We start from the raw sequence: 26,387 nt of genomic DNA, 5'->3' as shown, positions 1-26,387 counted from the left end.
ATACCAGCCAATATGACATCCTGAAATAAAATACAGTCACTATTGTGTTAGTTGGCAAAATTTAAATACAGGATTTGAAGCAAGCAAAATGTTCTTTAATCCCATTTTTTAGCACAGTCCAGGCTCAGTCTGCTCAGGAAAATACTGCAAGGCAAAATCAGCAGCTGCATTAATTTGCTGATGATTGAGAGAAAAATGAAAGTTATCCTCATGGTTTTTCCCCCCCTACTTGCTACTCTAACTTACTAATAATAAGAGAGTACCAATTTATTCCCATGTGAGTATATGAAGCATACAAATTGAAAAATCAATGTAATGGAAAAAAAAGATTATCATGCACTGTTTAGAGTCAATCAGCTAGAAACAGAGGGGGGAAAATGCAAAAGCGGAGACACGATGTTTAGAAAATGTACATATTGTACCTACCCTAAGCTAGAACGTTTGTAGGAAAAAACTACCCTTAGCCTAACATGCAGACTGAGCTATATTTTGACCAGAAAACCATCTTGTTTCTAATCTTTTCTAGTGAAATTAATCAGTTCTCTTCTCTTCTTTAAAAGTCCCCAAATAATAAAAATATCAATCCCTTTGCCCACAAAAGCCACACAAAAGCACGTCACAAAGATTTTAGGGTGAAGGGATCACGATACTCAAAATGCTTTCTTAGCACGACATCTCAGCATCGTTCACCAGAACGCTGATGGCTTATCGTAGCCTGAAGGACAGACTTCTGTCGTATGTGACAGAGTCCCTTGAAAACACTAACAGCAACAGTTTTTGGTTGCAGTCCGAATCACCATTAGCTGTTGAGTTTAAAAATTAGATCTCTTAGTGGTGGAACACTTTCTTCGGCCAAAACCGGCCTCTACTGATCAGAAATAATTACACTGTACGAGTCAGATGTGTAACAAATGGGTCTGAGGCTCAGTTTGGAAATACATTCAGAGGAGGTGGAAAGAATGGCTACTGGCTCTGTGACAGGAGATTCAATCTTCATAAACCTGCAAGAGAGGGGAGGAAAAAAAAGCGACACAAATGCGCCCTACAAAAGAACAGAGCAGATCACAGCTGGAAGGAAGGCAAACCTTTTAATCAGGTCCTTGAAATACAAGCTGCAGGAAGCTAGAACATTTTGGTGGACTTCAAACTCTTTGCCTTCAACAATAATTTTCAGGTCTGTAAACTCTTTCGCTCTGCGTTGCTGGTTCAACTCCTTCAACATTTCTGCAGAACAGAGAAGACAGACAGTGCCAGGGTTCCCATTAAGAGTTTTTTTTTTTTTTACTTTTTATTTTTCATTTTTTTTTTTGTAAAGAAGTAGAGAAACAGGAAACAACTGATAATTTTGTTGGTAAGACTGACTCAACACAGACAGAAGTTACGAACATAACATATTAAAAAAAGAAAAAGAAAAAAGCAGGAACCAGAAGGTCTAAACAACTGAAATATATATACACAAAAAAAGCAAAAACGATCCTAAATTTGGAAGGATTAAAAATGAAAACAAAATATTTCAGCATCAGCAAATCAGAAACACAGAGAATGCATTATCACAGAAAAGTTAAAATAATTTGTTATAATAAAAATCAAGAGCTAATGAATTTCTATCCAAATGCAAATAAGTTTTGAACATACTAGAATAATATTAGTAAAAATATGGTATTATGATGCAATATGAACTGGATATGGGTCAAAATAATAAAACCACAAAACCTGCAAAAATAACTATCCTCAACATAGTAAAACTGTGTTAAGCCTCTCAGTTAACAGAATAAAATAGTACTTCTAAATAATACATAAATTACAGTGCATAAAAATTAGCCATATTATCAATGCATCTTGCAATATACCTCAGCTACATAGACTACAATTGTGTATTTTTCAGAATTAGCTTAAAAGCATCCTTATGATAAAAAAATAATCTCACGCAGAGAATAAATTACTGCCTTTTACAGCAATTCCCATTTTTTGCACTCCAAGGATTTTTACCATCACAGCATTTTTATTTTTTAGCCTTCAATGGCTTCATTTACAGCAACAATCAACTTTCACACATCACGAAAGAATCGTAATGATTAAAATAACCTATGAAAGTGTTTCCATCCTGCAACAAAGCACCTACCTTGCGTGATGCCTCCTTTTACAAAGCCTATTGGTACTAACAGAGCAAAATAATAGCGTGCCACGTCTTCACGTGCGGATGTGAACTACTAAGCAACCTACGTGTTTGATATGCTTGGCTGGACTCTTGAGGGTCAGACTTCCCTCCAACTTTGCAGACCGAAGTGGCTATCACGAGAAGTAATACACTTTTCACCTGGGCAATAGTCTGGCGGTTCAGAAGCCAGTGATCAAAATGATAAAAGATGATAAAAGGGCCGATTTTAAATACTAAAGGATTTTGTGTTTATTTTATGTTTGCAATAGGTCAAGGTTCTCGTTTTCTCTGTGTAGCACCCTTAACACATTGGTCTTCAGACAGATCTGTAAATCACCCCCAGTTCTTTACGTGGAGTCCCTCCTCACACAAAGTCAAAGGACCTGCAGAGAGCGTAACTATGACTGCATTTAAAGCCTCTGTCAGGCTCGGGCACCGGGCTGCTGTAGCATCGCCACAGAGCCTTATGGTGCAATGAAGACCCAGATAATCTTTGTGCTCTCCTGCTTCCCCAGCAAAACTCAACAGGGATCATTTCAGCGAAGCACCCGTGGTTAAACAACACAGAAGCATGCAAATACACGACTGTGGCACGAAAAGAAACTGAAGTTCTCCCACGCCCCAACATCCGTGGTGCACATTTTTCAGTCCTAAGTAAATAAATGTCACCTTGCACATTTATGTCTATTTAATGGAAACACAGCAGTGTCTGAAAGGCTAATTATTCTGTGCTGAAATGGGTCAGTGCTCTCCAGAGAGTAAGCAGATCATTAGAGAGGGCACAGAAATAACAGCAGGCTTCTGTCAGATCTATAATAGGGGAAAATAAACCACTCTGTCCAGTGGGTGCTATAGCAGGGACTATTTTTAAGGAATTCATCTGAGCTAAAGCACAGGGACACATCTTGAGCAAAACTTGCAACGGGATCCGAATCTTCACCCTTCTGCAGGCAAGTCTCCAGCCCTCGCTGGAGGTGCGCTGCCTAAAGTCGGACTCGACCATGAACGCTTCAGGCCTCAGCTAAAGACCAAGCTTTGGACACATGGGGTGGTTTATCTCATTCAGGGTTAAGGTGACTCCAGTCTGTGGTTTCACAGGAACTGCACCAGGCGCTTTCTCAGTTGCATATTTTTGGAGGCAATTGCGAAGGAAGCATTTTTCCATCCCTTTTCACATATGAACGACTTTTTTTCCCTGTCTTGTCCATTTTCCCATTTTCACTTAAAGCAACTACATTTTCTTCCTGACCAATTTTCTATCATTTCGTGCCTTAAAGACAGTTACTTTTCCCTCTAAACTTTCTGATACTCTCTTATCCCCTACTCAATTTCACTTTTGTTTTCTGTCATTCCGCTTTTCAAATTCACTCAATTACTGTCCTCCACCCACATTTGCACTTTTGCTGCGTTCCTATTCAAGACCCTTTTCTCTGCGGCTTTGCAGTTTTCCTTGCATAAGCCTTTCAAGAGCAGGGCTCTAACCAAGACTAAGTCATACAAGTTTAAGATTACACTTACAGAAGGGGTCAATCTCCATCTCACCTCATTCCACTTCCTCCTTTTAAAGCTCATGATCAATTATTCTTAGCATTCAAAGAGCACAACCACACGAATAGCAACCGCACAGATGGATCCTGCACTCCAGGAGAGGAGAGGAATAGAAACAGAGTTTAGTCACCCTCTGCATGGGCTGGAGGGTTTTGGAGGTGGGCTCAGGCTAAGCAGGATAGCAGACACCATCCGTGAACTCATGATTGCTGAATAGCAAGACACAAAGTTCAGCTGCTGCAGCGCTGGATGCTGTGCTCTCTGTGCCTTCTCCGGCACTGTGAGAGTTGGGCTGAGCATCTAAGTCCCCAGACAGCCCCCCCTCCAGGTAATGAGCTGATTGCTTGGAATTTACTGAGCACCCTTTAATTACATCCAGTCCTGCAGTTCCTGGGCACAGTTTTTATCTATGCTCTTTACACCCTTCGGTGTGCTTTTTACCCCATGCATTCATTACAGGATGCAAACCAGAAAACACAGGTCTGGAGCAGTGGCGCAATTTGGCTCATAAAAAACCAGAAAATCATTCCTAATCAGAAACTGAAGCTCCACTTTTTCCTATAGGCATTCGGAGGCCATAATTCCCTTCTTGTCCCCCTGACTTGTTATAGGGCTCTCCACCAAGAGCTGACTACGAACAGTCCCCACCGAGAGCTGACTATGAACAGTCCTGTATTTTGTAGCTTGGTTTCTGAACTAAAAAGAGAAGAGGCGGGTGGCGAGGAGAAGGAAGTCAGGAGACTGCATTGATTCATCGATCTTCCTCGCTGAGGCTCCTTTGTATTACTAAATAACTAGCAGGCATTAGTATTGGACACAAGGTTATATCAGAACGGGCCCTCGTTCTCAGAGTATCTGTAATGCTCACACTGTGCTTAGCCAGGCATTAATGATTTATGAGGACTCAGGATGAGTTGCAAAACAAATTTTTTCACCAGGTAATAATGCCTGCCGATGAGTTGTAAAAGGAGAGACAACACAGTGCAGTCCTGGCAGTGAAAAATTATCTCCGCTGTCTCCTGCTAGTCCCTCTTCTGGGCTCCTCCTCATTTTCAGCGTTTCCTCCAACAAATGGAATTTCCTGAAACCTTCAGAAACGGATGTGTTGGGAATTTCCTAGTGGTTATTTATTCCTCTGGTTTCTTTGTTCTTGCAGAGCGTTTTTTTTTGTTTGTTATTTTCCTTGTTTTATTGTTTTTTTAAAGAGATCTAGGTAAAAACGAAGCGCAAGGACAGTGCAGGTGCAAGGCTCTGGCAGGGCGGGCGCCGACGTTCCCTCTCTCGAATCGCAGCAAACGCTCTCGCATCCACAGCGCGAGGGATTTTCCATCCTGCCCCAGGTGCGCACACGCGCTGGGACTGCAGAAACCAAGCCAGTCCTTTCTGGCTTCTTCATCACTCCCGATGTTACACCATTCTCAGTCAAAGACTGTTTGAATGTTTTCATCTGAAAGAAGTACAGAACAGACACCCCCCTGTTCTTCCATAATTACAGGAGCCACGTAATGGTTGAACCTAAAGGGGACTTGACCTGAAACCTGCAACTGAACATCTCTACGGAGCTTGTGAAAGGGACCGCTTTCTGTCGTGCCATTATCAGCCTTCGTATCATTGCCTGGGGGCATTTAAACATAATTATATTGAGAGTCCCAGAGACAATATGGGCCAGAAGGTGTAAGTGAATTTCCTCAGGTCAGGAAAAGACCCAGGAAGAACTCAGAAGCTTTGATTCCTGGTCCCCAGCTCCACCCATCAAACTACATTTTATCCCTCTTAATTAATGGACAAATTACAAATTAAAGAGCCCGTAAGCCTTGGATCAAATGTAGGACCAAGAACAACTGTGTAATTGTGCAGCTCAAATAAAGGCAAATTACATAGTGAATCTTTTTTTTTTTTTTTAATTACTTACAATCAGAAATAAAAATGAACTAGGAACTTATTCCCCAAGTTTATTTATTCTGTATTTTAAGCACAGTGGAGACTGGATATCCAGTCAAAGATCCTCTCTAATGCACATCCCTGTGGCAAAATGGAAGCTCTCAGATTATTTTTCACTTATAATAAAAACTCTTTACTTAAATTCTAGTAGATAAGGTTTTAAAACGGGGCAGCAAGAGCTTAAATATAATGAGCTGTGAAATATGGAAGAACACTTTTTGCAAACAATGTGTTGAAAAATTTTCTAGGAAAACCTAACCTATTACAAAACTGCAAAGGGTAACTGATGAAACATCACAAATTATTCTTGTCAAGAACATGCAAGAGACCAGTGCTTGCCCAGAGAGCCCCACGCTTTCATGATTGGGACAGAAAACCTGGGAAAGCCAAGAAAAGTTACCCGAACGAAAATCCAATTACTTTCTTGCCTTAATAAGTAAGCAGATTAATTAATTCCCCAGGTTATGCTCTAGTTATGTAAAACAAACATTTTAACCATTAAGTGCCAGCACTGCACACGCTTTCTCATTTTGATAGACAGCGGTAGAGTGCGTGTAGCTACAACGAGTTAAATTATGAAGCAAAAGACCTAGCAGTCGAACAGGAGCTACAAGTGACGGGAAAGTGTGTACCATGGTGAACCCATCCTACCACAGAAGAATTCCTGATTTTCACTGATTTTGACAAGTCTCTCTTCCTCCTCACTGCTACGCCCACAGACACACAGAGAACCCCAAAGCCCGGAGAATTCCACCAGAAACTGTTCCATCGACCCTCGCGCTGTTGATACACAGCTTGAAGCAGCTGCACAGAGAGACAACAACAAAATGGCGATCTGGCTCATTAGGCCAGCCTGATGAAGTTCTGCAGACACACTTGGCATTGCAGTGCCTGATGCTGTGTTCCACTCCCCTGGGGCATCTTGACACTGCAGACCAGCTACCACTGAACAGCATCCCTTAGGGTTGCCCGTGATCGTCGGGCAGGGGGTCAGTGATTTCCCAGTTGAGAAATGCACCACCAGCTACAGCAGCTTCCCTGCAGCGGGAAGACAAGTACACACTTCTGGAGAACAGCTTCTGACCTGGGACTGAGGAGAAGAAAAAGGTCCCTTCTTCTCTTTTGGCCTGAGATGAAATAGTAATGGAGAAAATGGGGAAAGAGCCAAGGCTTGTGGGAGTTATTAACACATGAGGATGCCTCAGATACTGCCCTGTGATCTTCAGTTTCCTTCCTGGACCCTAAAAACCAAACATTCAGGTCTCTGGACTGCCGCTGCAGTCAAACAGAGACAGAAGCACATCTCACACACAACCCAGCCCGTTCTGTGTGCTCAGCCAGGTAGGATGCACTACCATGGGTGTCTCTCCCCGGGAATTACCAAGGGAGGTTAGATAATTAGTTGAGACCAGACGTTCTTTTTTTTTTTGCACGAAAGGTGAGAATTAATCTGTTGCAGATAAATACTTTCACCATTTTTCCTACTGGATCTCTATTCCAGCTGAACTTCTTTGCTGAGAGCAGAACGAGAAGGGGACATAACAAAGCCGGGACTTGCCCACATGAGCGTCCTTTCCCAGTGAGATCGGGGAGGCAGACAGCTGGTGAAACACTCTGGCTCTGTACTGTGAAGTGCCAAGGCTGCTAATGGCTTGGGACGGAGGTGCAAAATACTGCTGCTGTGTCCAGCTCTCCTCTCCCAATCTGTATTGCTCATGTAGTTTCCACAGGATGCCACCCTGCTCCAAAGGCACCTGAAAATGCTTGACTGCTTGTGTCCATCTCCTGAACATTCTGCTTTCATAAGCCCTTAAGCCAGATAAAATGAACTAAGAAAAGCTCAACAGTGACTGCAGGAGCACTACAGCCCCAAAGCACAGGCTCAGTGACGCTGTGCCCTATGGAGTCTCTGCTACCCAGCTTCCCTCCCTAGCGACGATGGAGCATATGCTGATGGAGAGGTATCACTGCTGGCACAGCTACACCAACCCCTGAACAAAAGGCAACTAGAGTCGTCTTCTGCTGGGTTTTGTCAGCACAGCAATGTGAAATGCAAGGTGTGAAGCTGTCATACTCCAAGCTGACACAGCTATGGCAGTAGGACTTCGTAGTGCAGACCAACCTGGCTAGATCTTAGTCTTGTTAACACTGTTACACACCTGTGCTGCTAAAGAAAACAGTAACAGATGCCGGAGAGGGGGAAAATATTTTTAAATCCCATACTGAATGACACATATGTGGCTGTATACAGTAATTCTACTCACAGGATTGTTTGCAATGAGATGCCCCACTGCGCAAAATAATTTTTCATTGTTCACACAAACCCTTCTCACCTTATTATGATGCGAACGGGTCAACAAAGCCAGCTGCAGTGACTACTCACTTGAGGAAGACAACTACAATGCTATGTGTAAATGGAGCCTTTCTAAATACATTAAAAACTGAGGGAAGTCACAGTATCGTATTTTGAAATCAATTTTCAGGACATTGTCATCACTAGAACTCACATTAGGAGATACCTCAAAGCTGCCTTCACACATTACAGAGTTGATATTTCCCTGTGTTAGGCTGTAGAACTATTTCAGCATACTCTCTGACTACATTCTGAGATTAACCACACCCCTAATTTCTAGAAAATCTACTTTAAATGCAAGTTTGAAAAGATTCTGGCACCACAGCAATGCATAAAAATAATGAGAAGGGAGTTTGGGGACTAGAATGCCTTTGCTGCTTTGATTTATAAGGTAAAGTCTGCTGCAGTATCCATACCTGCTAATTTACAATCATACAGGGTTACAAATGCACAGTGAGCGCATGTGACTGGCTTTGAAAATGAACTGCATTTACATTACATATATGGATGCACAGAAAGAATGAGAAAAAATACGGGGACTGTCTGATCTCTTCATTTTTCCAACACGGGCTGTGATCCATGCAAGGACAAGCAGCAAGACCGAGGGATCCAGCATAAAAATAGCCCCCGACAGGTTGAGATAAAGATGCAGCTTCCTATATCAGGATCTGTTTTTTTATTTTTTTTTTTTCTTTAGGATTTACCCCTGATTAAATATAAAGTTGGCTGCAGCCTGTTCTATATTGGCCAAGGCAAACAAACCCCAGGGGATACCAGCAAATTGCCAGCCTGGCCCCCTGTTCCATATATAACATCCCACTATTTCAGTTACCACTGTAACTTGATTTCCAGGCAGACAATAATTTTCTCTGGAGACAAAATGAGAGAGAGAGACAGGCAGAAAGAGAAGGAAAAGAAAAAAATCTGTGAGCACTAGAAACACAGAATAACCCAGATTCAAAGAGAAATTTAGTTCTGATTGTTTTATTTACCAGCAGGCAGCCCTGAATATCAATACACACTTAAGGGAAGGCTAAAATATTTATTACTATGTGATCTGGGACGGGTTCAGTATTATCCTAATTGCTTGTAGCAGAAGACTAGCAGATAGCTTTTAGACCTTTTTTGATCTCTTTATGTAGTGCAAGGCATTAGCTAAACGTTTCCTAGTTTTGAAAGCTTTGAACAAGAAGCACCCATCTGTGAAACTGATGGTGTAATCAACAGGCTCCCCGACATGTCAGCAACAGTCAAACGCTGACCAGTTTTGGTGGTGCAAGAACAGAAGCTGCGAATTGTGTATTAACAGCAATCAGTCACAGGCGCGCGCGCACGTACAGCTGGCAAACAGAACGCTTGCTTTCCACAACAAGAAAAGACAGGTTTCTGAAAATAAAGCACTGATGCATCCAGGACAAACTTCATGTCTTATAGTAAAAAAAAACCAACAAAACAAACCCTGACTGTAAGGTGTTAACACCTGACTACCAAGGACTTCAAAGCACTTAACGTACAGTAATTAGCAAGGAGGAGGGGGTTCCTCTGCCCATTTTAAGCAAAGGCAGTGCTGCCCAGTTTCAACAGGGGCAGGACTTCATTTTTTTCTTAAAATGTACTTGAGTGTAATCACACAATTCTTTGAAATAAATCCATCTTTACTGACCAGTGGTAATGCATCTATTTTCTAACATGCGTATACTGCAGTGTATGATGCCTAATGAAAGCTAACAAAGCCAGCTGAAATCTTTGGCATTGAAATCCCACCCTTTCAGAAGGCATTATACATTATCTAAAAATAATAAAGTACTACATGTAAGTATTTAGGCCTATACACTCAGTGGATGGCTTAGTACCGGGCATATGTTCCACACAGGGCTAAACGCATGTGACAGCATCTCTTGGTCCAGTGGACATCTCATATGATAGAGAACTGTTCTGTTAGCACAGACCGTGTCTCCGCAATGAGGCCCAGTGGTTCATTACACTATCAGAAAAGACAAGTGTAATCAAATAATGTAAAATAAAAGAACGAAAACACTGGCAGTCAGCTCTAGGACCTCCCTCGGGGTATTCCGCAACCCAACAACTCTTCTTCAGCAACTGGTTCCTTGCTCTGCAGCTTCAGCCCTCGTCGCTGGCTGCACTCACGACCACTCGTGGGTACAGAGAAATACCAATAACAAAGACAAGGCTGTTAACTTCCCTCATAATCATAAATGACCACAGGTTTGGAAAAAATTATAAATAAGCTATTCTTGGGCCCCATGAGCAGGGGCATGATTGCAGAGACATCTGAAGGCAGAAAAACTGGCAGTGGTAGCAGGGGAAGGTGGGAGGAAGGAGCAGGAATGAGTGGCTGGGGAGGCAGCTCCGTCTCGGAGAAACTGCCCTCTCACTTCTGTGTGGTTTTTAGCTTTAGAAACATGGTCTCCTAGGTTAAAAAAGCCATAATTTGTGTCAGATTTTCTTTGAACATCTCCCTCCTTACAACATTTTCAAATCTCTAGATTATACCTGTCCTAAAGATGTGACTTTATATTCTTTTTTCCTTCTTTTATAAGTACTGTAAAGTTTTCACAGTTCAACAGTGTTGTAGCTGTTTAAAAAATGTTTTGTAAAATGTCCTCCTCACTTCTGCCTAACATGTTTCCCCTTAATAGGGTAAACCTTGATTTTTAAATCTTGGTTTTTAAACAGACTTTTTGGAAGGTATTGTTGTTAATATTCTATATTTTTGTATACATCCTAGCAAAGTCACTTGCTAGTATCCATGCTGTGTGAATAGTGAGATTGTACTGTACAGCAAGGCAATACGAGCTGTGACTGCCTGATAATGTCAGAAATCATTTAACTGCAAATGTTGTTTATACTCAGAGAGGAACAAGTTATCAGGAGTGCTTAAGTAGCTGCCTTACCAAACCCAGAATAAAAAGAAAAAAAGAAAACACTTTTAAGCAGTCTGTCGAGATTAAAGGACAAAGATTTATTTAATGAGTAGTAAAATTTATGGGCTCTCTAAGAATTAAGCAAGCTTATAAAGACTATTTGGAGAGCTGAATGGCTTTCACATAATGAAGATGGTTGATAAGACTTGGCTAAAACATTTCAAATACAAACGAAAACAAAAGGACAGCTCAGAAAACACGGTGATTAAGTCAAAATTTCAACTGCGAAGGCAATATACAAATTTCACAATCATTTCCTAATCTGAAAAAGCTACTAAGACCAACCCGCAAAGGTGCTGAACCTATGACAGGATGACAACAGGCAATTCTGAATCTAGACAAGCATGAAAGAAGCATGTTTTTCTCCTTCTGTGTAGTTATGGAAACAGAGAGATATAAAACCCCTCCTAACCGAACAAGGGCTTTTTTCCTCTCTCTGCTCCCATTCGCAACTTTACAGCTGTCACCACAAGTCATCCCGCTCGCTCCGGCGAGCCAGCAGGCATCTGAGGCGAGGAGAGAACAAAAGCGGCTGCAGTACAGCTTCAGCTCAAATGACAGCCTCACCAGGGCTCCCGCCTGCACCGGGAAGGCAAAGTTGTAAAGTTTTACGAAAGAATTGAAGTAAATTTCTTTTCTAGAGGTCTTAGCGGGAAACCAAAGATCTATTTTAATTTCAGATACTAGCAGCTTCTCTCGCTAATGACCGAAATATCTAGACCAATAGCTCCCCAACGGTAGTTTGCAGGATGACAGGGGTCCATAAAGCCACTTGCACTCTTTCTAAAAAGCCATGAACAGAGTGAAACATGAACCGTTTCCAGTTTTGAATCCGAGCTTTAAAGACAGTGAAATGTAAGAAACATCGAGGGCCAACAGGTATCTTTGAAAGCCGTTGTTGCAACCATGCAGTTCTGGAGAGGGGACACGCTACAGGTTGAAGTAAACCAAAAATAGCAGGATCTAGTTTCGATAGCAGATTCTTGATGGGAATTGATGTGTCCGTCTCACAATGAAAATCAGAAACGCGCTGACGCAGATGATGTCAAAACTTTCTTTGGTACACTGCACTTAGGGAAAGTCACATTAATATTCTCATTGATCTCTTTCTTGGGCTCAAACTAGAATATAATCTAGGGTGCCAAATTTAAAATGGAAATAGTTGCCCATCCATGAGATACTTTACTGATCTGCGACACACGAAAACAGGGCTTACTACTAATTTGGAGAAGAGAGCTGCCTTTGAGGTCCTCTCAAAGGGCAGATGCTTTTTTGCAGCCTTAAATTCAGTGATGAGATCTCCAAAAAGGAACAAAGAGATCTGGAAATGAAATAACCACTGTTTATCGTCTGCGGTCTTTTTCAATTTTATCTTGCATTCTTCAGGAACAAAACAGTCGGTGATTATTTACTTTGTCTTCAATGATATTTTGCCCTGTGACACAGAGGAGAACCTGGTGTCTCTAACTAGTGTGAGCAGTGTGTCTGAACTGGTTTCAGGAGAGATAATTATTATAATTTCGTTTATTATTTCTCATTTCTCTAGACCATTAATTTTCATGTATCATATACATATTTATGAAAATTGCAGTACTTTCAATTAACTATATGGTATTAGCCGTTTATACGTACAAATAAACAGCCCTGGGAACAAACTCATTAAAAATCTATGGCTAAACTTCAAAGGCTGTGGGATTTCACCTCTCGTGTGCTCGCCCTCTCCCCGCTCTGGCAGCAGAAGGCTAACATGGATCTAAAAAGAACAAAGCTCTACCTGTGCGAAAGCTGCCCTTTACGTTTCACAGCAAATGTCAATATTTCAAAATTTGGTTTGGTCTTCCCAAATATCTGTGACCCTTTCTATGGACCGAAGATTTCACACATAGGGTTTTAAAAATAAAAACTATTCTTCATTTTGTCTTTCATTTGTATGTACATTTTTACATTGCAGAAGAAAACGTCATTAACAGTGCCAATACAACACAACTGTTATGTCTCACTGCACTGAGATCTTTAGGTTAGTTTGGAAGCATTTTTCTAGGTCATTATTTTTAATTAATACAACGAATTAGTATATTTTTATTCAAAATGATTGTTTTAATCATAACACAAATATGAAACATTGACCTAGAAAATAAGATGTTTCTCTGGTACTAAAGAGCAACAACATAATTAAAAGTACGACATTCAAAAATGAAAATAGAGCATTTGACCATTTTACATCTTAATGAACTATCATATCTACTTGCTATTTAAATTTTATTAAACTGGATAACTAATACAAAACATATTTTGAAATAACATCATCTCTCGTAACAAATTCTGGAAATACGTACCTTGTTAATGGCGGCTAAATGACTTTTCTAATTAGTGTGATTTGGAAAAAACTCTGCTTGAAATGGTGTCTTACAGCAAAAAAGAGTCTCAAGGACAATTTATTTCAGTGAAGACACCGCCAGTACTACACCAGGCAGGAGCTATTTATCTCTAAGCAGAGCTTGCTTCAACTCTGCTATGGCTGAGCAGTACCAAGAGAGTTAAACTGCTCCGAAGCCCTGTGAACTCACACCAGTTTACCAGTTGTAACCAGCACACCGGTTTAACTGGGAACAGAATTTGGTTCCCACTACTGTACTGTAAAATCCATCATTGTACAGACATGTTCTTGCAATACTGTCAAAGGAGCATTGTTTCTTCATTGCCTGACACTTTTTAATGTTAATTTTCTAGTCAGCTTAATTTCTGTCTTTGGTTTTGTTCAGTTCTCCTTTTTTCCTTTCACTGTTACATCTTTATTCTTCAACTCCCTCTTGTACACTGGCGAATTCCTCCTAGCAGTACTTTTTAAAGGTAGCAATATATCATTGAAGAACGTGATTAAGATAATTCAGTGCATTCCTGAGGACATTAAATTGCTAGGCTGAAGTGTAATTTGGGGAGGCTGCAACTTTTTTAAAAAAATACATCATGCTGTAAGTGCAACATAAAACTGAAGATGAAGCAGCAGCTCTGGGGTCCTTATCTGCAAGAACTCTAAGAAATCAAAAAAAAAAAACCAACCCAGAAGATTTGGATTAACTTTTGTAAAATGCCCAAGTAACTTTCAAGCCTGGGACTTAAAAGCTCTTGAAAATTCAACCTATCTGTAATTCATCGTGGTGAAAAACAACGATTTCTCCTGAAATAATAGGGTCAAACTGCTTCTGACTAATCTAAGTAATGTCAAAGGTTAAAAAGATAGAGCTGGCAGGAAAGTACCTAGTCTGTAAAACAGCCATTCATTGGAGATTTAAATCTCTGCTTGTTCTGCTGGGAATGGTCTGTAATGACAACTTCACACAGAAGTAAGACACCACCTTTTGTAGGGGACGATACAATTCGTGTCTTAATCACAGAAATTTTGCATCATTTTAAGACCACTTTAATACTGGTTTAAGTAAAAGAAGTCAGAGTTCAGAAGTGGAAGTGCAAACTGTAGCTACTCTTATTTTTTTTCCCTGTAGTTGATGGACCCAAAAAGCAGCCCAAGCCAGTTCTTTCCTGGTCTTCAGTACTCAACCTACAAATGAGAAAAATGAATATAACTCTTCAAAAACAACTGTGGCGTATCGCATAGGGCGTCTAGAAGGGAAAAACACATTCAATAAATGACTCGGACTATACTTGAAGAACAATCCTTTTCAAGTCCTTTTTGAAAACAAAAAGAGACTATGGTTGCTGTACACTCACACATTTGGTGGTGCACCAAAACAATGCCTTCCCGATGCCAAAAATTAGAAAGCCACAAAGATTTCCAGTATGTTGAACTTAAAAGTCACTTTTGTTTCTCTTGGTAATACGTAACAAGCCAGCTGCTGTAGATTTGTATGGAATCTGCTGACAAACAAGGCTGCTGATTAAGTTTTTGGGTTATTTTCTTTTTTTCTTGGAACAAGAAGGACAAGTAGACTTACAGGCAACATTCAGAGGAGTGAAGCTAGGAGTAAACCTGGTGAAAAGACATATTGCAGCAAGATAACCATACATAAAGTAAGACTGTAAAGCAAGTTAAAAAAAAAATTAAGAAAGGACCTGGAGTTTCCAGAGAATGTGCCAACCCATAGAAAATGGAAGGCTTGTTCTTAAGTGCCAAAGGTAGAGGTCAAGACCGTAACAAAAATCTGGTACTATCAACTGTGCAAAGCAGGGTTGTTTCAGGACTGTGCCAGTTCCAGAAACAGCCTGCAAATGATCAAAGAGGGGGTTTTATACTGTGAAAAACACATACTGCCTCACATGTGCATACTAAAAGCGATCCAGGAACACTAACAGCCGTTATGCTGGAGTTAAATCCTCAAAGACCAGGCTAACTCTAAAACAATCAAAGTATAAAAGATTCTAAAAAGTTACACAACTTCCTAAGTGACAGGTATGAAGAGAGAAACCCTCTGCTACATTGGACCTTCCTCAAAGAGACTTTTTTCCTCCCATGAAAGGAGATTTATAACTATGCAGCTGTGGCAGATGTTAGTATATGAATATTTATATATCCAGAGGATATTTTGGTCTACCTCACCAGGCATTTTAATATTTGAATAGATTAATCAAAGCACTGAGTTCATGAAGCAAACTGCCCCCTCACCTCCGCATAGACGAATGTCATTCGTATTTTGAATTACGTGATGCTCCTCATGTACTCAGCCCCAAAGCTCACGCCTGCATTGCCTCGTTGGGTACCTCCACCCTCCACACCACTGAAGGGAGTGCAGGGGAGCAGTGCTGGGTTTCGAAAGGACCGGGGCACTATGGCAAACCGGCACAACACACCGCAGTGATGTGTGGGCATCGCTAGCTCAGGACCAAACGCAGGCTGGTCTGATGGTGCTGTGCTTGAACTCACATCTTGTCCCTCTAGGAAAGCCTTCCAGCTGTCCCAGTGGCTCACACTCCCAGGTAGCCTGCGCTTGGACCTGTGACAACAAAGTCCTCCCAGCACAGTACAGCACGGTCTGTCTCATCAGCTTATGTCTCCTTTAGTTCAGACCCCTCTAAATAACCTTTCTGGCATCTAACGCAAAGAACCACACACGTTGTGAAGCACTGGCCATGATGGCTTGGTGGAACAGCAATAAACCTTTAATGCACACTTTCATGGAACGATGGAAAATTTATAGAGTTTGTGTGAATCGTAGTAACACAACAAAACTTTTTTCACCAGAACTGAACTAAGTTGTTTTTTCAGAAAAGCGTTATGTAGACATACACACACGAAAGGCGCTGACATTACTGCGGGAGGAATCTAAATGGCATTAAAGCAGACTACACTTCAAACTGCTTTTCATGCCTTCAAAACCAGCAAAGGAGAACAATGTACTGTACGTGCCTATTCATTTCTACTAGACTGGAAAGTAACAGCACTCTTGCCTTGTTTTCAATTTCAAGTTGAAGTATTTATTTTGTATACCTATTTTCAAGTTTATAATTTCACATGCACGACATACACGCACTGGCAATATGTATTGCTAACTCACTCTTATTTCCCAGTATTAATGGTATTGCATGCAGATCAATGTTTTTAATAGGAAGAATCACAGCTGCCCTTGAGTGATGGAAAAATAACTGAGCTATCTTTATTAAAATCTTTGTTGTTTTTTTTTTTTTTAATGAGAAGTGGGACATTCTTGGAAAATCTACAAAATATTTAAGGAAAGCATCTGAGTGGGTTGATTTTTCTCAAGGCTGGGGAATGCTAGGAAGATCTTTGATGTGTCGGCTTTGACAGTTTTTCAGTCCACCTCTGTTAGCACTGCAGCAGACGGCTGAGGCTGCGACTGCTTTCCTTGCGCTCACTGGTCCCTCAGGTAGAGGACAGGAGAGCACTCCTCAAAATACTGCTTATTAAAACTGAAGTGGGAGAGCCACACTTGCATACTTTTACACAGGGCACACATTCTGGACTGAAATTAATCAAATTTACATTTAGCTGCGTAAAAGGCATTTAGCCTTAACTTCACTACCCAGGCTCCTTCTGCAGACAGAGACAGGCACCTCCAGAGGGAGAAAAGAGTCTTCTCGCTTCCTTGGACATCTGTTTCAGCACAGCTGGGTTTCCCCCAGGAATGTCCATCTCTCTCTATTAAGTACAAAGGAAGGCTGGCTGATTAGCTTTGATTAGCCATCCATGTTTTTCAACTCCTTTGATCCAGCCGGGTTGACTCTCATCCACTGAAAGGCAGAGATTGCCGAGGGCTGCCCGCATCGCTCCCGGCGGGTGGGGAGCACCCGGCACCGGAGCCGCTGGCACGAAGGACACCATGCATATGCTGGCAGATGAGTAGGAGAAAAAGAAGTCTCCTGGTCTGGGGAAAATCCGCACATGACTTTTTTTCTCTATTTGGGAAGTCACCAGGAGGAATCAAGAGGCTTCTGAAGCTGTTAAAGCTCTGAAAGAAAAAGCACGTGGACTGAATGCAAAGAGGGAAAGGGGAATTCAGATGGAAAGAGAAGGAAGTTCAGGGTTTACTTCTGACAACCAGGATGTTTGTCTGGACATAACTGAGGTGGAAAACAACCCAAAGGCTGGATGACTGCTTTTGAATAGTAGCTACATAAAAGCAGATCTTAACTGGCGCTGTTTTGTTCCTGGCCTATTCTAGTGGAACTTTCACTGCAAAATCGCCATTCAGAGCCTAGGAATATTTGTCATCCAAAATCATGCTGAAGAAGTAAGGGTAATAATTCGTATATCCAGAGAGACTGAGGAACCACAGAAGCATATCAAAGAGAGGAGAAAGAGAGCCAGATATGCGTAGGAGGCAATTTGTTTATTTCAAAGCATTCAGGAAAGCTTGTCTTTAATCTGAACTACTACCACCAAAAAATAACAATTCGAATGAGCAACGAACGAAGGGCAACTTCAGACTTTGATCTCTTTATGTGTTTACGCCACCCCACTGCTCGATGGCTTCACCACCCCCTGCCACACGCTGCTGGCTGATTTTCTTCGGAGTTGCTACCTGTCCCTGGTGGCATCCTCAGGCGCGGCCGGGCTGAGCTCCTCGCTGCGCTGCTATCCCAGAGCCTCGAGGACAGCCACGGGGCAGCCTCCACCGCCTCGGCGACGCTGAAGCCAACACACGATGTGTTCGCTCGGGCTCTGGAAATCCAAACACGCCCTCCGTGAGTTTGATCGGAGAAGCAGCGCGGCTCCGTTCGCCTCAGGAACCAGGCATCCATCACTCGAAACGCTAAGAGCCAGGCTGGGACGTAGCGCTCCAGCTTTACCCTGCAACCTGCATCTCCCAGCTGACAAGGAAATGCTTCGCTGCTGCGCTGCCAGGACGTGATTTTCTTTCCACCCAGCAACAGGCACGAAGGCATCTGAAATCCCACTGTAACCCTGACAGGCGCTCTGAAGCCTTTCAAGGCCAGCAGAAAGAAAAGACAGAGAGGGAGTGAAAGAAAGACAGCAAGAGTCTGCAAGGATGGGGAAACTACACTGAATTAGAGTTAATTAAACCCAAGCTTTGACATTGTTTAAATAACAGGATGCTACACCTAGCCCTGGAACGCCTGCACGAGCTGTCATTTAATTTAAAAGAGCACAATAGCTAAATGTCAGTCTCCAGGCAGATCTTTTGCATCTTTCTGATACTGTATTAAAAAAGTTATTATAAAGCAAAAGTTCAGGGTTTTATTCAGAGTTTGATAATAGCCTTCTCAAACTTCACATCGCAAACACTCGATATGGCACTTGTTCTTGTGAAACCAGGAGGAGAATTATCCTGGATAGCTCTAGGAAGCCAAAAGCGCAAAATCTCCAAATCTCCTAAGCTAAGTCTCAGTCTGCTCTGAAGATGAGAACAGGAAAGCATTTTCCTAGCAAGACAAATAATCTAATAGCAAAATGCCCCTATAATAAAATCAGTTTATAAAAAAGATTAGACCCCTCCCCCCATCTGTAAAACATTTGATCAACACTTAGCGAATATTGTATTGCAAGTTTTTAAAGAATAGTGCCAGTACTTGGTGGTGCTATGTTCAGCTTTTCATTTCAACGTGCTTTATGCAGGTTCTCATTAATTCTCCCACATCCTATTCAGTGATGGTTGCGGATCTCTTTTCAACTGCAAGTTTTCAAAAATGTTTTCTCAGCTTGAATTTATTTGAATTAGCATTTCTAATCAAAATCAAAACAATCAGAAATTAAGTACCACATTTTAACATAAACGGTGATAAAGAAATCTTTCATATTTTAAGCTACTTTCTTGAAAATAGTGCATCTTCAACGAAATTCAGCTACTATTCCTTCAGCTATTCAACATGTAAAATTTTGCTACATTCATATTTGGTTTTGGTATTTAATCTCACATTACTCACACGACAATCAAAAACAGAAACATGCAAAATGACCAAAATGGTCAAATTAGTGCAGAGGAGTTGTATGGAAGAAAAATACAGCAAGCTAAGATTTAGTCTCTCTGTAGTGATCTTGATGCCTTATAGTATATTAAGAATAGTATTCAGGGTTCCTGATGACCAACTTGACACATCCATTTGAATATATTTTTGACAAAATAATTAAAATAAAGTAAGGTCAAAGAGGTAATCCATGCTAGAAGTAGCAGTTTAGAAGAGTTGCTAATTTAGAAGCTCCTCGCTCTCAAAAAGCAAAAAACAATCTTATTTTTCACTAGTCAGCTGGCAATAGCACACTGGTGGGTGCCCGTCCAGATATGAAATCAGAGGATGGTAGCTGAGCTTCAAGTGATGGCGGTGTAGATAACAGAAATAAGATACTTGGGCTCAGCCAAAATGGAGAAGCAGAAAGGTAATCGCCAAGGACGAGATTAAAGCTCGGGACTTGGGTGGACAGAAGCTTTGGGGTGTGCATCAGCACTGCCTGACAGTGGAGCACCCAAAAACGCACTGGGGATCACCCTCGTGAGGCTGCAGCTCCCTGGACATCAACGCTGCGGCTCTCAGTCCCCAGTCCCGGCCCACATCAAACTCCACGGTGGTCTGGAGTGTGGCATCAACCCTGTTCCGGGTCCAGAGGAGCCGTCTGGAGGACACCTTCCCTAAGGATGGTGAATAATTGATTTCTGGCTGAGTGCTGGAGCCTGAAAGCTACATTCAAACATATGGCAGACTGAAAGTCGGACTTCTGTAGGGGTTGGTTATGAAATTGTTGAAATACTAGCAGACATCAGCCAAATGAGGTGGACCTGTAGACTGCCTGGCTGTAACACAGGGTGAACCTCTCCCTTCCAGAACGCGTTTCTGTGTAGGGATAAGCCTCGCTTCTTCTGGAGGCTGTCAAACACTCCATAAATGATCGGCTGAAATACAGAGTGCTCTTTGTGGGAGAATGTGACATCGAACTCTCTTAGCAGTTCTCCCTCTCCCGCGCACCTGAAAGAATTTCAGTGTCGTACTACAATGTGATGGGGTCGCCGAGACACAACATTACCCACACTGCGAACCGCGGAGCCGAGCAAAAGGTGCCAGGAAATCAAATATTGTGATACAGGACAAATGGCATTTCTAAAGACAACAAATAACTCTTTATTTCAATCTGGTGGAAGCAAAAGCAGAAAGGGACAACACACTGTGAAAAATGCAGGAAATGAGAAAAGCCTGGGCTATTAATAGTTTCAGTACAAATTAAAACAGCATAGAGAGAAATATTCCTTTTTTTTCCCTCTGTTGGGCTCTACTGCCCTACTAAAAATCTTCTCTCCTTCAGCAGTAACCTTCATGGACCCTACCACGGGTCTAGATTTGCGTGCGTGCCTCTCTCTTGCTGAGAAATCTGTCCTTCCTAATTACTTCTAGAGCAGTGACAAAAACCGTGTTGATCCGACCAGACAAATTCTGGTAAGTAAAACATTCAGACCTGTAACTATGAACATGCCGACTGCTGAGAGACGGGGATGATAACAGCACTGTTGATAACAATGAAAGGGACACTGGGAAGGATGAGAACTTAATTTTTGGCCACGTTCCATTTAAAGCAACTACAAAAGACATCTAAAAGAGATGTCAGAGGCAGAGACTCTGACACTCTGACAAGACATTTAAGAGCAGACGTCAAAGAGGCAAGGGGCTGCTTACAGAGCTTGCACTGCCCGGCTGAAGGGATACAATCTTCCTTCTGCGCTGTCTCCCCAGAGACTGCATACAGGTATCACAACAGGTGATGTATTTATTTATTTATTTTAATTGGGAAGGCAAGACAGTCTTCAAGGATCTTGATATACAATATATTTTCACTGCAAAAACTCATGTTAGGAAGTGTGTTGCCATGAGAAGCAAGCGGTCGTTCCCTTAGAATCATAGAATCATAGAATCATAGGTTGGAAAAGACCTCGAAGATCATCAAGTCCAACCATCTGCCCAACAACACCATTCCTACTAAAACATATCCTGAAGTGCCACATCTACACATTTTCTGAACACCTCCAGGGATGGGAACTCCACCACCTCCCCTGGGCAGCCTGTTCCAATGTCTGACCACTCTTTCAGTAAAGAAATTTTTCCTAACACATAATCTAAACCTCCCCTGACGCAACTTGAGGCCATTGCCTCTTGTCCTATCGCTAGTTGCTTGGGAGAAGAGACCAACACCCACCTCACTACAACCTCCTTTCAGGTAGTTGTAGAAAGCAATAATGTTTCCCCTCAGCCTCCTCTTCTCCAGACTAAACAGCCCCAGTTCCTTCAGTCGCTCCTTGTAAGACTTGTTCTCTAGAACCCTCACCAGCCCTTGTCTTGAGAGAAACAGTCTGTGGTTTACAGTGGGCAGTTACGCTAGTGGAAGTGTTTCAGTGCTTTACTATTTATGCTTTAAATAAAAAAGATGAATTTCTATCTCTTTACATCTTTGAACAGCGGGTCACCTGTGCTTGGTCTGTTCTCTGCAGTCCGTTGTAGCATTGTACGATACATGCTCAAATACAGGTGCTTCTGTAATAGCCTTGAAGATTTCCTTCCTTCGTTCTTCTTTCCTCTTCAGAGGCGTCATGGCTGTTGTCACTTGAATATTGACAGCATTTTAGATGACTCCTCATTCTAATTGATCAATATCGTGCCTCTTCTATTTAAAAACAAATGCATGAGTACCACCATCCTGTTTGAGTGGGCTTGCTGCTCTTCCAGGTCACCGTGTGGCTGCTTGGGTTTTAATTAGTCCCCTGTTCTCTATCAGTCTTGACCAGTCTGGGATAATTTTGAAAAGATCTTGGTCTTTATCGATCAGGAGAGTGAGACCAGAGCACAGACATGAGGGAAAAGCATTAGAGAGGCTGTTCGTGAACCTCACTGCACCGCAAGCAGCCCTCCTCGCCAAGAGACTCAGGAAGGGCTTGACTGTAACAGAGACTAAGTCAGAGGACTATCAGCAATTTCTGGTTTTGCTCCTCAGAGTTAAACACTTTGTAGTGACTGGTGACTTTCTGTACATTCAACTAATACTCGTTTAGAAGATTTTGAACATTTCTTTCCTCCAGTTGTTGTGGAGTCAGGTTTGTCTGTTCCTGGAATGAAACTGATGCTTTTAAAAAGTCCAGGTTCAGCACTTTCTGCCCAGGAGATGCTCGTATAACCTCACGTCAGCGTCTGTGTGCAGGCTGGACTGATAAGCACCAGTATCAGAAGCAGGGCCAAAGACAAGGGAAGCAAATATACCTTCTGGAGGATGAGCAGCGAGTGACACAGAGCCGCATCTTCCCCATGGCTCTATTTAGGGGAACTTCCCTTCCAACACAGAGCCTTCGTGTGCCCTTCTTGTACCTAAGGCAGGAACTCCCTACTCTTTCCCCATCTCTAAAAGGGTCTTTCTGTATAATTTCTGTTTCAGCTTGTCCTAGAGAGTTTCTACCACCTTCGTCCTTCACCAAGATCCTTCCAGGCAAACTGTTGATGCCTGCTGGACTCCTCTGCAATGACAGTTTTGCCAGGAAGAACAAGTTTCTTAGAAAAGCCAAGGAAAGGGCTCCTCCTCTCTGTTCTCTGATTGCCAGAGGTCTGCCAGATGTGGAAACCCTATGATTCCCATTCAACTTGCTTTAACAGAGTTCTCCAAGTAGTATGCACGTACTACGTACAGCACACAATTTTTAAATCAGAAAACTGCCTTTATTTTCAAATGCCATCTACGAGTTAAAAATATGCACCCATACAGCAGAGATTCTGTTACTGCCCAGACGTATGGGCAGCGCACTGGGGAGCATCATATCACAAAGAACACTTTTTGTGGTTTTTCTTTTCAGTAATTCTGCAGTTGCAACACAGAAGTCAGTATTTCAGAAAATGCAAATGCTGCTGAATTAGTGATTCTGTGGCACTTAAACCCCCCTTGAGAAGCATAACTGAGAGAACCCCCCTGGATTTTCAGTGACCGTGTTTTATAGTAAATGAGCGATAAAAGATGCACTGCTTGGATTCATGTCTTTGCTAGTAATTTCCAATAGATATGAAGAGAATGAAACGTTTAAACTCAGGGATGGGGGATTAAAGGATATCCATGATGAATGAGCTGTAGAGCTGAAGAGAATTTGTTGTACATCCTGACCAATATAGCAGTGAAAGTAATCAATCCATTACCTCTCTGCTGAGAGAAATGGCAGAGAGATAAGAGGATAATGAATGCCAGGCACAATACTGATAAGGAAGACACTTAAAATGACCAGCCAGAATATATTCCATAGTTAATAGTGCTGACAAAAACAGTGACAAAGTAATAATTTATTCATGGAATAAGAGCCATTCCTGTGAAAATCAAGGTAGCATTTTAAATTAAGGCAACCATTGAAATCAGAGTAGCCTTATTAAACAGTAGCCATTAATGAAGTATTGTAGAAAAGAATACTTTTAAGGGCTCATTTTGCCATTAACATATGGGCTAAATTACAAAATCCTGTTACTTACATACGCAGCTATTTTTTTTTTTTCCTCTGCCAAGCCCTGCTGGCTTTTTCCTTAACCCTTTTCTTTAATGCAATAAAAATTCATCTGAAGCTCTGCATATTCACAGGCAGCCTGAATGGATAATGCTTTTGCCCAGTGCTGCCATGCCCCCTATCCCACAATCTTTAAGGAGGTTGACCTAGATTTTGAGTCCAATAATAACACTGAGTACTGGCAAGACTGAAATTTAAATACATTTGATGATTCAAAATGTAACACTTAGGAAACCACACCTATTTAAACACTGCAGGTAATAAAAACTGTTTGTTTTTCTCTCTCTGTGCCTGAAGATTGTGCTGTATGAGCATACTGTGCAACATGAAGTCTTGGAGACATATAAGGAACAGCAGCAACTGTGCTGAACGAAATAAAATCTGCATTTGCTCCAAATAGCTAAGGTTACAACTAAAAACCAGGCTGCTCGATCCTGATTCTCTTGTCAGATTTCATGATACCTTTTCTTAAATGCTTATACTGTTTCTAAGAATTTTTGTGGTCATTACCGCTTGGAGACTCAACCTGCTGTGGTCAAGCATACTGGTTTTCCTGGTACACAAACAAGCTATCTAACCACCTAACCTTCTGACCCAAAACTCTATCATTAAAACTTTAAAACTTCTATCTGCAACAAAATTATCTTACATTTATTCAAAGAATCTCTTTCTCATATTGCATTCCTGGTGCCAGACAGAGATGGGTTTAGAGGGTTTATCACTTCCCACATACAAGAATTCTCTCCCTGCATATCCATGACAGATACATAGCCATACTGTCAGATTTGTAATCTCATCTTAGACAAAATTAAAACACAATTTTCAAGGACTTAACCATATTTTGAGAATTCTATTTTTATAGAAAAGCAATTTTATGTATCCATTATGGTTAGGAAACTACCTATGCTAATAAATGTGCCCACCCCAAACACTAACCGGGCAATTACATCTTTCCTCCTTCTTTATAATAAGGATGGTGAAAGCTTTTCCTAAGTTTAAAAGCATTAGTTGCTTAGGTCCTCGACTAGAAAGTGTTTGAGGGAGAAAACAGTCACAAAATTAGGTAAATGTCTTTTTGACGGGCAGCACAAAAATGCTTAGGGGACAGGGAAAATAGGTCTTTGCTGTACATATACAGTATCTTCTTTTGCAACCGAGCTCACCGAGCAGGCGGCTGCGAGACAGAGGAAACAGGCTTCAGATCCCCGAGCTGCGTGTATTAACCCACAGTCACCGAGAGCAAAAAGGGGGCTCGCTCGGTACTCTGAGCACAAACCAGACTTTTATTCAATTCCATCTGAGCTCACGCAGAGATAGTGACAGTTTTCTCAAAAGGGAACACAACTCGCCTTCTCAGCTCCTGAGCGCCCGTAACGAGCCGCTCTAATCGCCTTAGAGTGGCTCAAAATAACTGGGCAAAGGAAATACTGCTGAAAAGAATGCTGAAGTAACCCCTGTTTCATGTCGAAACTATGCTGTTTTGTCGTGTTCTGTTTGGGGTTTTCCAGGTGCAATTCTGGCACATTCCTGTGGGTAGATATAGAATTTTGAGAGACCTGATAATTCTCTTAGGCTCCCAATACCCTGACTGATCCCTTGTCCCTATGGCTACAGAGCCTTCAAAAACCTGAGTATTTGGTCCATGTGTACCCTTAATACTAGGGATTCAGAAAGCAGATGATACACCCTTCCAGCCTTCCCCTCCCTCCCTCCCTCCCTCCTTCTTGCCTGCCTTTTCCTCTTTTTTCAGGAATCCTGTACCACTTTTGGAGGTCTTGTCCTTTCTTTCAATGACTGGAGTCGGCAGCGGTGGGTTTTGTGGATTCCCAGGGGGAACACTGTCAGGTTTCCCTGCATTGTGGGAATGCTGCCCATTGGTTCTAAAGAAGCTGCAACCCAACATTGTGATGACCGCCACAAGGAGATTCTGTCAGGAGCCCATGGCGACCACCCTCATAATATAGAGACTTGGACTAAACCATGTATTTGAGGATTATTTTAATTCACGAGAAATGAAATCACTTCTCTAAGTGAACGAGGTCTTTTCTGGTTTACTTTGAACATAAGGTTTGGTACGACTGGGAAGGACAATGATTAAAACACTCAGTGCTCACCAACGCCAATCCAACTAAAAATGGTTTCCAGCTTACAAAGCAAGACGAGGAATATGAGGAATAAATTAAATGAATAAAATTAAAACGTCAGCAGAGAAAGTAACTAATCTCCATCAAGTCTCTTATGTAATCCAGACCCTTTCGCTGCTGTTATTATTCAAAACCCTTAGGGAACTAAGGATCTAGGTCATCTGCAGGATAAAGAGTGTACTATCCAGGAATCAATATTCACAGTAGTAAATTAAATTATAGCCCTCTCCATGCAAAGAGTTTTTTTATTACAAGGAGTGTTGACAATTTAAACTCAACAGGAAAAAAAGAATCTAAGCTATCAGATAATTTTTTCACTATGGCCTCTCCCTATATACCATGCTGTCACTTAAACTG

At 41.7% G+C, this 26,387-nt stretch overlaps 2 protein-coding genes across 4 annotated transcripts in view; both read right to left on the bottom strand.

The window, feature by feature from the left end:
- UBXN2A (UBX domain protein 2A) overlaps nucleotides 1-17,211 on the bottom strand; it is a 342,165-nt gene extending 324,954 nt beyond the window's left edge. The window contains exon 1 of the mRNA XM_075414919.1: nucleotides 17,207-17,211. The gene's annotated coding sequence lies outside the window, so the exon portion shown is untranslated. The remainder of the gene's footprint in view (nucleotides 1-17,206) is intronic.
- Nucleotides 1-26,387, bottom strand: part of KLHL29 (kelch like family member 29) — a 415,619-nt gene that overhangs the window by 74,641 nt on the left and 314,591 nt on the right. For all 3 annotated transcript variants that reach the window (XM_075414912.1, XM_075414911.1, XM_075414910.1), the window contains one exon: nucleotides 1,086-1,224. In XM_075414912.1, coding sequence (XP_075271027.1) covers nucleotides 1,086-1,224 — 139 coding nt within the window. The remainder of the gene's footprint in view (nucleotides 1-1,085; nucleotides 1,225-26,387) is intronic.

Source organism: Opisthocomus hoazin, chromosome 2 (assembly GCF_030867145.1).
Source record: "Opisthocomus hoazin isolate bOpiHoa1 chromosome 2, bOpiHoa1.hap1, whole genome shotgun sequence".
NCBI classification, from domain to species: Eukaryota; Metazoa; Chordata; class Aves; order Opisthocomiformes; family Opisthocomidae; genus Opisthocomus; species Opisthocomus hoazin.
The sequence above is the reverse complement of the archived record's forward strand: the minus strand, read 5'-3'. Positions and strand labels throughout refer to the sequence as shown.